This window comes from Bos grunniens, chromosome 3 (genome assembly GCF_055505025.1).
Source record: "Bos grunniens cultivar Pamir isolate PY7600 chromosome 3, Bosgru_T2T1.0, whole genome shotgun sequence".
Lineage (NCBI taxonomy): Eukaryota > Metazoa > Chordata > Mammalia > Artiodactyla > Bovidae > Bos > Bos grunniens.
Genome location: NC_141167.1, coordinates 44,387,023 through 44,401,556, shown reverse-complemented (window position 1 = coordinate 44,401,556; position 14,534 = coordinate 44,387,023). Strand labels below are relative to the sequence as shown.

General features: G+C 38.3%; 1 protein-coding gene across 6 annotated transcripts in view; it reads left to right on the top strand.

Annotated features, from left to right (window-relative positions):
• WLS (Wnt ligand secretion mediator) overlaps nucleotides 1–14,534 on the top strand; it is a 116,788-nt gene that overhangs the window by 26,772 nt on the left and 75,482 nt on the right. For 3 of the 6 annotated variants that reach the window (XM_086394314.1, XM_086394313.1, XM_086394312.1), the window contains exon 2: nucleotides 13,952–14,224. The exons of the other annotated variants lie outside the window; for them this stretch is intronic. In XM_086394314.1, the coding sequence (XP_086250440.1) occupies nucleotides 13,952–14,224 (273 nt within the window). The remainder of the gene's footprint in view (nucleotides 1–13,951; nucleotides 14,225–14,534) is intronic. 6 annotated transcript variants of the gene reach the window in all.

The following is a 14,534-nucleotide window of genomic DNA, read 5'->3' as shown; positions in this document are numbered from 1 at the left end:
GGAGAAGGAAATGGCAACCCACTCCAGTATTCTTGCCTGGAGAATCCCAGGGACAGAGGCGCCTAGTGGGCTGCCATCTATGGGGTCGCACAGAGTCGGACACAACTGAAGCGACTTAGCAGCAGCAGCAAAAACATTGCCTTTTACAGTTGAGAGAACTGGGGGCTCAAGCTTGGTCGAATAGTTTGTCTGCTTAGTGGTATATCTAGCACTAGAAAGCCACAATTCCCATCCCTGGGATAATTTATTCCACAAAGATTCTTATCCTCAAACTTGTAATAATTCAGGAGTAGCAAGCCAATTTGTGGCCAGAGTTGAAACTCTGAACATATGAAGAGTACTCATAGAATGTAATGATGGAGGCCTTAAGGCAGTCTTTGCATCCCCATCCAATGCTCAGATGTCCTCGGCAATTTTTTGTTTTTTTAAAGATTTAGTTTATTTTTTGGCTGTGGTAGGTCTATATTGCTGCACCCGGGCTTTCTCTAGTCGCAGCGAGCAGGGGCTTCTCAGTGTGATGGCTTCTCTTGTTGGGGAGCACAGGCTCTAGGCGACCAGACTTCTGTAGTTGCTGCATGTGGGCTCAGTAGTTGTGGCATATGGGCTTAGTTGCTCCATGACATATGGGATCTTCCCAGACCAGAGATTGAACCAGTGTCCCCTGCTTGCAGGATGGACTCTTAACCACTAGACCGCCAGGGAAGCCGCCTCATCCTCTGTACTCTTTGCATTTACCAAGTGTTAGTAACAGGAGCATTCCTACTCACACAAGTGTTGGCAATTTTTTGGCTTCAACTGGTTAGGTCAACTTTAGACTGTCTGATTTTTATTGCTCTCAGATTTTCTTCCTTTGCACTTGCAACATTGGAACCACCTAGAATAATTCTAACTACTCTTTCAAATCTTAGTTATTTGTGTATTTGACCTTTTAACTGTAACACCCCCACGTCATATAAACTGAGTTCTTTAATTTAATAAGCTTGATACTCCAGCTTCTATGTAGTCTGACTGTCATATGACATATCACTCAATTTCTTTTGAGCCCTCTCCTAGCAAATGGTATTGCCCATGCAAGGAACTTGGACATCCTTAACTTCTCTCTCTCACTCCCATTCCCTCAGAGTCTTTACCCTAACTAGATCTTCACTCCAGTCACAATTGCATTTGCCTGTCACCATTCAGAAGCTCCATGTGTCATCTCAAGACTTCTGTATCATCCTGTGCTCCACAGTTCTTTCAATGTCAAGTCTTCCACCGCTTTTCTTTGCTACTCTTTTGAGAACTTTCATATGTAATTCATTGGACGAGAAAGAAGAACTCATTTAGAGCCGCTAGGTAAATAGATCATACAGGCAGCAGGTTTCTGTCTGAGCTGTTTTGTAGATTTGGTCTCAAAAGTAGGATTTGATGCCTTTAAAAGGAAGTGCTTGAAATGAACAGGCAAGAATACTGGAGTGGGTTGCTATTTCCTTCTCCAGAGGATCTTCCTGACCCAGGGATTGAACCCACATCTCCTGTGTCTCCCGCCTTGGCAGGTGGATTCTTTCAGTCTAAGATGTGAATATTTTATCTCATTTTGTCTCCAATTTTCTTTGCATTGTGCAGGCCTTGATCTCTTCAGGGCAGTGTTGGCAGGGTAAATAACTATCTTACCTTTGTGAATTTAGTTTCCAGGAAATATGCTAAAGAGTGGCATCTAAACATGCTTCTATAATTTTAATATTGGCTGCAAACCCTTTGGAAGAAATTTTTCAAAAATTACCATATTTTTTGCTTGTCTGCTATTTGTCTTATACACCTTCTTTTGATGTGTGAATTTACTTTTTTTTTTTTTCCTGTGGATCAGGGTGTGCATGTTTCAATTTAGGACAAGTACATTTTGATCCTCAAAATTCAGTATTCATTTCATATATAGGTTAATGAGGATCTGCATGAACCATCATGTGCTCAGTGGAAATGAGCATGTGTACCATTGTGAGGCTGGCATCACGGAAGGCAGCCGTGACTTCTTCCCAAACTCTCTCAATGGTAGTCTTAATTGTACTTTGGTATAAGTGGGCCATGGATGTGATACACCAAGGACATATTTAAATGATCTAATGGGTGTTTGATAAAAGCTTGTTAGATAAATCAAGCATAACAATGTGTTTATCATGACATAAAGACTTCAATGTAAATACTTCACTTCAGGTTTGGAGGACCTATATATTCAGTCTCTATGCTTGATGCTGTATAAAACTTGGTCCCTCCCCAGTGGAACTTATAATTTTGTAGGGTTCAGAAGCTATGTTTACAAATAAAGTAAAAGGCTCTAACAGAGACACAGACCAGGTGATATTGGCATCAGAGGTTGTGTAAGGATCATTTGTTGCTGATGGGAAATTGGTGGAGGCCTTAGATGCTGGCATGTTATAGGTGTTTAACAAATTGAATGAAGGAGATGGTACTTGAGCGAACACCTGGACCTGATGAAAATATTAAAATATTTAACCTGTATTTAGTGACTTTACCTTTTTTTTTTTTTGATTGTGCTGGGTCTTTCTTCCTGCACATTAGCTTTCTCTTTTTGCAGGGAGCGGGAGCTACTCTTTGTTGTGGCACTCTGGCTTCTCATTGCGGTGGCTTCTCTTGTTGCGGAGCATGGGCTCTGGGGCTCATGGGCTTCAGTAGTTGTGGCACAGGGCTTAGTTGCTCTGTGGCATCTGGGATCTTCCTGTGAACCCCTCCAGGGTTCAAACCTGTGTCCCCTGCATTGGCAGGTGGATTCTTAACCACTGGACCAAGCAGAGAAGTCCTATAGTGACTTTACTCAATTTTTGTTATTTCAGTGTTTTAAAAAACCCAATTCCTAAGAATGTGACCATTAAAATTTCAGTTTATCCTTAACATGTACCTCTACCTCCAGTTCTAAGGAATTCACAGAGTATAAAGTCCAGTTTTTCTTGAGTAATCAGGGAAGGGGAAATGATTATTCTTAGCATTTGTGAAATTCCAAATAAAGTCAGTAACAGACCTTGCTTGACCTTAGCCTCAACTTGTACTGTCCAACACTGAATTTTTGGCCCTTTAGCATGTCCTGTACTTTTGTTCATTTCCTAAATGGGTTAGAATATGGAGAAAAATAAATCAGTAAACTCCATGACCCTCTTTATTGGACTCTAAGGTCTCCATTCCCTAATATCCTGCATGTATTAATACATTGTGACTTTACTATTTTGTTGTCACTGAGAAAAACTTACTTAGTTCAGGCTCTTATCTATTCAGTTATTTCCTGAACCTTTCCATGGATGTGGTGGAGAGCTCGCCCTTTCCTGAGTCAAGTTGTGCCATTGTCTGTCTACCCAAATTGTCAGTGAATTCTTCCTTCAGTTGCTCTGAATTCAGCCTCTGCCTCTCATTTGTATCCTTGGCCCTTATTCTGCCTACGAGGTCTGTCACAGACTCTTCCATGGCAACTTCATCATGTGTTCCTTGAGTTAGATCTTCTCTAGGTGAAATATCCCAGACTGCTGGCCCAGAATTAGAGGTTAGAACTGAAACTCTAGTAAAATTAGTTTCAAGTGAGTTCAGTGCATTTTGGGAACCTGGTATTCCGTCACCGTTTTGTGGAACTTGGTGGAGGCCGTCTGTTGCTGCCTGTAGTCTTTCCAGATAAGCTGTCAGTAGTCTTAGGTAGGGCCTTGTCTGCAGAGCTCCTTATGGTCCTTCTCAGTCATCCTTAGCCATCATTCTGCTCTGCAAGTCACCTCTCAGGTACTAATAGGTAGTGAGGGCTAAGAAATAAACTGGCAATCGAGGCAATGTGGTGTATTAGAAGGAGCAGCAAATGTGAAGTGAAGACCAGGGTTCCAGTCCCAGCTGTGTCACTTACTGGTGGGAGAAAACCACCAATCTAATGCATATACAGCGGGGACCATTATAATGACAACTTGACCTGTTTAATAATCCAAGTGTCTGAAAGCACTTTGTAAAATGCAGTGTGCAAGTCACATATTAGTTAATGTTCATTTATTTTTAACATTGATAATATTGATAAAAGTAGAATATCTGTAATTTATAAAAATACATGTCTGATAATAATTATAGGTAATAAAAGTGTGAGATTATTATAGAGTGTAATACAGACTTCAGAACACAGCAGCTGTTTCTCCTAGAAGATTTAATTTGAGGGTTTTCTAACCCTAGAGTGTCACCCCACAGATGTGGTAGTGGCAAGCTCACCGGCTTGTAGAGCCAGCTGGCTAACTTTGTGTCTTCCCCACCCTAATACTCTGCCAGAGCAGCTTTGGGGGCCTCTATAGGGACTCTGAGAGATTTCCCACACAAGAGGTGGTTTGCCCTCCATGCTGGGTTTATGAGATCATAGCCAAGGTAGTAAATTATAAGATGCTATAATTCACTTTCCATAGGTGGTCTTGGCTGCATTCCACAGCCTTTTGGCTGAATAATGGCTGATTTTGACATACTGGCACAAAGTCAAAAATTCAGCCCAGATGACTGGTTTTGCCGAGTGATGAGCAATAGCATCAACAGATGAGCCATTTGGTTTTTCTTTGGAGGCCTTTTTTGTTCACTTCATGTGTGTTTAGTTTATAGTGTTCTGAGTATTTTTAAAGTGATGGAGAAACAGTAATTGTAGGTATTTTTCAGAGCTAGAGGTTAGAAATGGTGACTTGATATACTCTTGTCAAGCTTCTTAATTTAATCGCTCTTTGTTGCCAGACACCAAAGTTGAGGGTCAGTTTTTTAACCTGAATTCAGGATTGCTCCCCCAATTAGCATGTCTCATGGTTGGCAGATTTTATGTGCTAAACCTCTGGCAGGGCTCTTTATGTGCATTTTATTATTTAAAAAAAAAAAAAAAACTGGCACTAATCTTGAGCCTAAAGAAACTTCATGTTTACCACAGCATTTCAAATACTATGTAAGAATTTGGCTCAGTTTCCCAAAGCACTCTAATTTTTTTTTCCTCTTGGTTCCAACACTCCTCAGTTCCACGGGATCCAAGCCAGGCAAATAATGGAAGCCAAGTGGTGCTTCATGTTTGCTGTGTAGATTCTGACAAATGCAGAGTAATTCTTCTATTCTTCAAAGCTGTTACATCTTTGGCTCCAGAACAATTGAGGTTGCCGGCTAAGCATTTAAAATCCTCTCATACTAAGATATAAACGTATACTTCTTTTCAATATTTTTTAAAAGAAAGAATGAATTGCACCAAGTGTTTGCTACAATTTATGAAACTTTGATGTTGAAATGTCACTTATTCATAAGTTTATGTTGCAGGGAGCTGTTTTAAAATACGTGCTTGAATTGTGTGTGTACAGTACAAACTACTTTGCATTCAACGCTGCTGTGTGGGGGGTGGTGTGTGTGTGTGTGTGTGTGTGTGTGTGTTGGTAGTGGCAGGTTAGTGTAGAGGATTGTTCTGCTATGTTTAAAAATTTAGCTTTCCTAGAACAGATGTTAGCATAATTAATTACTGCTTACTGAAAACTGCTGGCAAGAATGAATTACATATCACTTAGTGTACCCCATTACACGCACTAGGGCATAGCTAGGGTAATTCTGAAAATTACTTCCCCAGATCTTGGCCCTGCACATCCATTCTCAGTTCTCCAATAATTGAAATTGAATTGTAAAATAATATTTCACTTAGTAATCTAGTAAGAGTTAATTGGTCTGGTTGAAATATAGGAGAATTTTATCTTCAAAGTCAGTGGCAGAGGTAGAGTGTCTGACCATTATAACTTCAGAGCAATTTCAGTAAAGGAATTAACAGACTGAGTCAGTTAATTCCAAAGCACTAAGTCAGTTTAACACAAGTATTTACACTTTCTTTGGCTGAAAATTTTGAAGTGGTCATTATTATGAAACATTCTAAAACTGAGGTACATGTTGTGGTGGATACTAAAAAATCTTTTTTAGAAACTGACCTGGTGGGAACAGTAACTAGAATTAGCTCAAGGAATTATTAGTATCTGAAACCTCACAACTAGACCAGATAATATGATATGGCTACTTTGGCCCCATGGCATATGCCACATGTATCTTTTTTAACTAGAATTAATGTAGGTTTCTGAATTTGAGAAAGATAGATACAGTCTCTGAGGGAACTCTATTTAATACATTTAAATGCTAATTTCTAAATTTAGCTAGATTACTTTATGTTAAATAAGTGTGTTTTTTTTGGTGGGGGGCCTTTGAATAAAAATTGTGTTGTATAAATAACAGACATTCATCTGGTCTCCTTGGTTTCTGCCACTTCTGTACCTCTTTCCCTCATGCCCTTTCTTGGGAGGGAATCAAAGAATTCTAAGCAAACCCAGGAATTGTCCAATGGTCTTAAATGCCTAATGCATTTCTTATAAATTCTCATTTAGGCAAGCATAGATATTCAGATAAGCAAAGCTTAGAACCAATTTGAGTATATAATCTTTTATAAATGTCTTATACATACCATTCATAGCCAGGCAGTGGAAGTTTTCTTTATATTACAAAGTAGAATGGATATTGAGCCATTTAGCATTGTGTCAGTAGTTCAGGGGAAAGTTGTGGGGGCCTAAGTTATCCAGCTATTGCATTTATTCTCTACTTTTAACATACAGACATAGACCAAGTAATTTTAATGCCCCAAACATTAATTCCATCCTTTTAAATCAGCTTCAACTCCTTTTTAAAAGTAAAAGTTTAATATTCACTAGTAAACCAAAATCTTTCAGGGAACAAAAAGAATAAATGGGATTATAAAAAATTGATAAATCAATTATTCATGTTTATAGAGGTACAGAGATCATGACAGCAGATTTTGAATTAAGACTAGATTTTGAAAGTTAAATCAACCTCCCTCTTGAGTCAGTAGAAAGTATCTGTAGCAGTTGTCTGTATGTTTTTATTAAAAAAAGTTTTGTCCAGCTTTATTGAGATGTAGTTGACATACAGCACTGTATAAGTTTAAGGTGTATAGCATAATGATTTGACATACATCATGAAATGATTGTGTTTTTAAATCAGTGTATATTTTTTTTTTCATTTTTGTTAGCTGGATGCTATTATAAAAATTCTCTAAAATATTTCTGAAATGGTTGACTATTTTTAATTAAAATCGTTACTTTTTCACTTTGAGGGGTTCTGGTTATTAATGCTTGTAAACATGAATTATCCCTTTAACTGGTCTAGTTTCCATATTCCTTCACCTTGAAACCCAAAGCAGATTAATCTTGAAATATCATTTTGGTTGCAATGAAGACAGTCTTCCTCTCATTCAGTGAAGGCTATTCCTGATAATGGAGACTGCAAAGCTCTCTGGGACACCCTGTTCAAGCTACCTTGTAGCTACCTACAAGATATCAGCGTGTCTTAGAAGGAAAGATTCCCCCACCTCAAATAAAAATTCTGTTGTTTGTGGGTCTCTTCTTTATGTTGCTGTGTAAGTGAAGCTGAGACTCATGGGAGCAGAAGCCAAGGCCCTCAAGAGAACTGTACCACTGGTCAGAAAAAGCCAAGGGCTGTAACAAGGCTGGTGTGGTCCAGCATTTTCACTTATTAAATGATCAGTTTTTAAATTTAATCCTCAAACACAGACCATACAATTAGCCTTCAGTATCTGCAGATCAACCAGAGATTGGTCTGCTGATCAGGAGGACTGACCATACTGTGTCATTTTATACAAGGGACTTGAGCGTCCTCAGAATTTAGTATCTGTGGGGGTTGTGGAAGTAATTCTTAGTGGACACATAGGGACGGCTGCACTGTGATTTTCTACATATCTTCTGACCCAGCGCTCGCTCTTCTTCAGTGCTTCCCCACTCCTGTCCCCTTTTCCACCGGCTAATGAACACCTGCTCTCTTTGAAGTTGAAGTCCAGGCCTCAGGCAAGCAGCTTTCCCAGCCCTCTTCACAAATGATGCATCCTGTGCAAACATCTGTAAGGGCACATTTCAATCAGGATGTACTTCTCTGCCAACTACTCAGCCTCCCACACTCGACTGTGTGAGCAACTCAGGCTCTGGGGCTGTCATTTGTCTCTATCTTTAGTTAGCACAGTGCCCACATAATAGTAATACTTCTAGATAATTGCTAAAGGAATCTTCTTTATTTGTAATAAAGCAAAGAAATAAATAGTCTGTGTTGGCTTAAATGGAGACCATGTGTCATGTCAGCATGTTGTTTTAATTTTATTTTAACTTTTCTAGGAGGCAACCAAGTCTTGTATCTCTGTCTAACTCTCTAATTATAGGGTTTGGCGGGAGTAGGGGCTAATGATTTGATGTTGAGTCAACTTTGAGCATGATAGCGGTAGTGGTTGGCCAGATAGCAATTTGTAAACTGGACAGCCATTTGAGATGCCATAACAGGAAGCTGACTGGAGTCAATGAATATTCTTCCAAAAGAAGTACAGGTTTAGTCATTGTTCACTTGAGTTTTTCTTCAAGGTTACATTGTAATGGTGACTGGAATTTCTGTCTCATTCTAGTGAATTCATTTCTCCTACCTTCCAAATATCCAACTATTGCCCTTTCTCAGGTAATGTCAGGGTAAATATAGTATCACCACAGCTATAATTACTTTTTCCTATAATTATTTATGTATTGTCTGTTTCCCCCATTATTTTTACATTCCACGTGGCCGGTGTCTATTAGGTTCACTTAAGTACTTCATGTATAGTTAGGTACTCAAGACATATTTGGTGAATGCAATATGACCCTGAGTAATATATGTCACTGAAAGGTCACCAACTTGTTTTGTTTGTTGTGTTTGTTCAGTTTTCCACAGCCTTGAATTAGAAGTCTTATTGATTTCCTATCACTTAATTAAAGGTTGTATAGTGTCAGATTTCACAGTTCTCCATTATAGCAGAGAGGTGGAGGCCAAAAGTACTGTGTTGAAATACAGATTTAAAAAATAGAAAATACAGCTTATGTTTGACATGGTAAAGAGGACTGGCCTTAAAATGGGGTGGTGTTTTCAAAGAGTAGCTTGTGAAGGTATTTTCAAAGAGTAGCTTTGGTGCCTTCCTGTGAGAGTGGTATTAACCCACATAGACTAACCAGTCCACAGTGCCTGGACATATTCATTTGGGGCCTGATTGCTCTACTAAATTGTACTGACGTGGAAGTAGCTTTAGGCCACTTGTTTTCAACTAAATGCTATACGGATGGGTAGAGGGGACATTTAAAATGTGTACCAAGGCAGCTGGGTGATATTACATTACTATCCTAGGAATACTGAGGAGTGGTTATTTTTAGCTTTCACCTGAGCAAACATGACTCAGTTTGTTGACCTGAATCCATCCAGCCCCCTTCTTAAATACACAAACTATTAATCCCTAAAACCACGCTGGTGACTAACTGAGGCCTTCCTTATGTATAACTGTTGGTTAGTCAACTATGGCTTGTTCAAAGGTTACAGATAATTTCAGCTTCTCCCATCTCATTCTTTTCTCTTAAGATAAAATCTTTCACAATTCTAAAACAATTTAAAGACAGAAATCAGAGTTCTTTTGATTTTTAAACACTGTTTGGGGACCTGCGTAGTCACAATTTTGGCCATAGCTGATGAAAACACCTGCTACAGTAGGCAGCCAGCTGGTAGCTGAAGGCTTTGTTTTTGGTTTACATTGATATGCTTTCTACTTAAGAAACACTTTGAAATTCACTTTTAGCTGGAGTAGGAAGTTGTCTTGAACTGTAAATATATTATTCAGGAAACATTATTCTGTTTAACTATCAGGATGTCTGTTTACTTTCTCAAACAAGTGTTTTGCCTTTTGAGCACTCCTAGAAATGGAAAATGTTGAATTATCTTCAGGTTTTTAAAGTTATGCAGAAGCTTTTTTTAGACTAGATTTATTCAAGTGGAGAAAAATACTTGTGATTCTCATATAGCTTGGGATGCACTTGTGGCTTCTCCAAGTTCTGATGCTTATGAAAATATTAGTATTCCTGGGATGTTTTTCTCTATGCAAGAAACACTAGACTAATGAAAGAATGAGAATAATTCAGGCTGCTACCAAGGCAGGCGTTCACCATGTCCATTAAAAATGCAGCCTTTGTGCCCGTAAAGTGTTCAGCTTCTCTGTGATTAAAGTTTGGAATGTGGGTTTGGAGGTTAACTAGGAACTCAGATAGTTATTTTTCATTTTGGTCTAAGAAGAGAGTGACTTGTTTTTCAAAAGGATTAAAAAAAAAGAAATGAAAAAAGGTTAGGTTCATTTTGGAAGAATAGAAGTTTTAAAATGTAGTAACTGTTTTCTGCAGCAAATAGTCAGTTTGAGTATGTTAGCCAAAATAGAATTCATGACTTTTGTCTCCCTGTTTATACCTCTAACCACATTAAAAGGAGTTTAGTTAAATGTGCCACTTGGTCTTTATAATGTTGGTGGGCTATTTAGCTGAGTCAAGATGATCAAAGTTTGATCGATTCATATTTCTAATAAAAAGTAAGATGTCTGATTTCAGATGGATTAGGTATAAAATGTCTTCATGATACATTTTGAGTTTTAAAGAAAAACTTCTCTGGTTTGAATTAGTGACGGCTCTGTGTTGCAGTATTCAGGATACTGCATTGAAGGACTTACAGCTAGAGTTCAGCAGTGCTATGTTTTCTGATAAGTTTTAGTAGGCATTATCCCAACTTTCTGGGAATATAACGTTTTACTACTCAAAATTTACCATTAGGATGGATATTTAGGGATAGAAAAATGTGTATTTGAGTATTAGAAGCAGGGCAAAGTATTAATAATAAATAATACACACTCTTTAGTCATAAATGATTTTTTTCTCTTACTCTACATATTCCTCTAGTTGCTATTTGATCTCTTCCAAATAAGAGATGATTTCTGTTCGTTAAGTGTCTGAAAGCACAGTAGGTCAAGTATCATATGTACCAAATTAAACGTATTTAAACCATGAACATAAACCATAATTTATGTTTTCCTTTCACTACTTTCAGAGAAAAGTCTTATAAATAGATTTAAAAATATATTGTAATAGAAGGATCTACATGAAGAAAACAATGAAAATTTTCAGAGATATCAAAATGGACTCATTTATTAGAAAAGTAATCTCTGTTCTTGGGTGGAAAAACTAAGTGTTGGGAAAGGAGGCTGACTTTGTCCACATTAATTTATAGAGTTAATATAATTTCAGTCAAATCCAGCAAAAAAATACAAATATTAGGTGGAGTAGGGGAGGGGTTTTACTCTATCAGATATTGATATAAACCATCCATTTACATGATTTAAAATCATGTTGGTTGGGCCATGAATTTAAAGCTCAATACATGGAAAAAGAGAAAAAAGTACAGTACATGGAAAAGAGTAGGTTGTCCAGAAAAAATCTATTGGTAAACATAAGACAAAGGTGCTGTCATAAATCAACAAAAGAGAAGCATTTGTTCAGTAAGCAATAATTTAAAGATTTAGAAAAATAAAAATAGATTTTCACCTCATCCCTAGTAGCAAACCAAATTTCAAGTGGATCAACTAAGCGACTTTAAAAAATGAAATTGTTAAAAATAATAGAAAGTAATAAAGGTGACTACTGAATCTGGAAATTAGAAAATCTCTCTATATACAGAAGAGTGGAAAAAATATAAAGGAGAGATTATATATGAAATCTGGAACTTCTCTGTAGTATTAAAATGTGCCATAAACAAATTAAGGCAGCAGCTGGAAGAGCTGAGGTAAATTACTAACAAAACATATTAGGCAAAGAATTATTCTTATTTACAGACAAACTTTTTGGACCAAGGGGCTTGGGTGTAAGTAAATTAAATTGGTATATCACATGATTATTTTGCAACCACTAGAGGAAAATTTTTAATTATATAGAAAATACTTACATGTAACAGCTAAAATTTTGTATTTTTTCATGTACTTTCAAGCACTGTTCTGAATACTTTTCATATGTTAACTTGTTTAATGTATATAGTGACTCAGAGTTAGTTACTACTATGATTGCCATTTAAGAGATAGTAAGAGTAATACGCACACAGGTTTAGAAATTCACCCCTAACTTTGCTAGCTTGAATTAATGGTGAGACGACCAGAAATGACGGAGCCAGGCGGGTTGGCTCCACAGAGTGTGTTATTTACCACTGTGCTACTTTGCTTTGCTAAGTGAATAGAAAAGAAAACGCTACAAAACTATGTATGGTATGACCCTATTTTATAAAAACATATGTTAATATTAGTATGTATTTTAAAGTTATGCAAATTAATTCCTCTCTGAATTTTTATCTAAGTATACAGCGATAGAAAGAAACATAATATTTTGATATTTTTACAGCAGTGGTTCCTTCTCTCAAGTGGGATTTTGGGTAAATGTTGTTTTGAACTTCAACATTTCTGTATTTTGCAAATTTTCTTTTATAGTGATATGGCCATTTTATAATTACAAAATTGTGTTGTTAATGTTCTATCAAATTAAATGATCCCTCTCAAAATGCAGGGATCATATTTTAGTATATCCTTCAAGTGTCAAGTCGGTGTTTGGGTTCCCAGTCTCTGATAGGTACCTTCAATGGGATCCCAAAGTCAAAATAATTCTTTCTCTCAATCAAAAGAAGTGTTGTAAAATTTCAGTGTAGAAAAGCCTCAAAAACCAACCATCTTGATTGAATTTTATTTTATTTTATTTTTTAACTTTACAATATTGTATTGGTTTTGCCATATATCAAAATGAATCTGCAACAGGTATACATGTGTTCCCCATCCTGAACCCTCCTCCCTCCTCCCTCCCCATACTATCCCTCTGGGTCGTCCCAGCGCACCAGCCCCAAGCATCCAGTATCGTGTATCAAACCTGGACTGGCAACTCGTTTCATATATGATATTATACATGTTTCAATACCATTCTCCCAAATCATCCCACCCTCTCCCTCTCCCACAGAGTCCAAAAGACTGTTCTATACATCAGTGTCTCTTGATTGAATTTTAGAAGCCAGCCAGCTTATTTCTCAGATGAGGATCCTGAAGCAATATATTTTGTTTAACCAATTTATTCCAAATTACCTGAGAGTAAGTCATTCGACCATGCCTCAGACCCCAGGTTTCCTGACTTCAGGCACTGTTCTGTGAAGCCCCAGTGCCTTCCAAGCCTTCAGGCAGGTGAAAGTGAAGCATAGTTGATTATTGTGACATTTATTTGGTGTGAGGAGGTAACCGAACAAAACTGGCTACACATGTTTTCAATCACCAGTTATTTATTGAAAGAATACAATGAGAAGGCTCTCGGGTATACTTTATGACACCTCTAGAGATCACTGAAGGATCCTCACCTGGATTTGGGAGATCTCTTGGTATTAATAGGGCTTCCAGGTAGCTCAGTTGGTAAAGAATCCGCCTGCAATGCAGGAGACCCTGATTTGATTCCTGGGTCGGGAAGATCTGCTGGAGAAGGGATAGGCTACCCACTTCAGTATTTTTGGGCTTCCCTGGTGGCTCAGCTGGTAAAGAATCCACCTGCAATGCGGGAGACCTGCGTTTGATCCCTGGGTTGGGAAGATCCCCTGGAGAAAGGAAAGGCTACCCACTCCAGTATTCTGGCCTAGAGAATTCCATGGAGTGTATAGTCCATGGGGTCACAAAGAGTCGGACACGACTGAGCAACTTTTACTCACTTCATATTAATAGGCTTCCCTGGTGGCTCGGACAGTAAAGAATATGCCTGCAACCCAGAGGCCAGGCTCTATTCCTGAATCGGAAAGATCCCCTGGAGAAAGGAAATCTTGCCTGGAGAATTTCATGGAGAGAGGAGCCTGATGGACTTATAGTCCATGGGAGTCGCAAAGAGCTGGATACAACTGAGGGACTAACACTTGGTATTAATGAGCCTAAGTTATGAAAGGCAGTGTGAAAAATGGAGAGAGGACAGTAGTGGAAAGAATGTTAGGCAGAATTAGGCACTTACATGGATGATTCTTTTAAAACAGAAAAACATTCTCTTTTCAGCTCCAGGACCCACAACGGCAGTATCCTACATGTCAGTGAAATGTGTGGATGTCCGTAAAAACCATCACAAGGCAAAATGGTTAATGCCTTGGGGACCCAACCAATGTGACAAGATCCGAGACATCGAGGAAGCAATTCCAAGGGAAATTGAAGCCAATGACATTGTGTTTTCTGTCCACATCCCCCTCCCTTCCATGGAGATGAGTCCTTGGTTCCAGTTCATGCTATTTATCCTGCAGCTGGACATTGCATTCAAGCTGAACAACCAAATCAGTAAGTGCACTCTCCCTACCCCTCTCCTGTCTTGGGGAATTTCTCTCTTCAGGCTTTTCAGAGTCAGGTATAATAGGAGTGAAATAATAGTGTTACTGGTGACAATTATTGACTACTTTCTACTTACTAGATGCGTTTCTGAGTGCTCAACCTGAATTAACCCATTTTATCTTCCTACCAGTTCCTAAAGGTGGGTCTTATTTCACTTTCCAGAGAGAAAACTCAGGCATCAGTGAGGTTGCCCAAAGTCAGAAAGCCAGAGAGTGGAAGAGCTGGAATTCAAAGCCAGGCAGCCTGGCTTAGGAGCCCT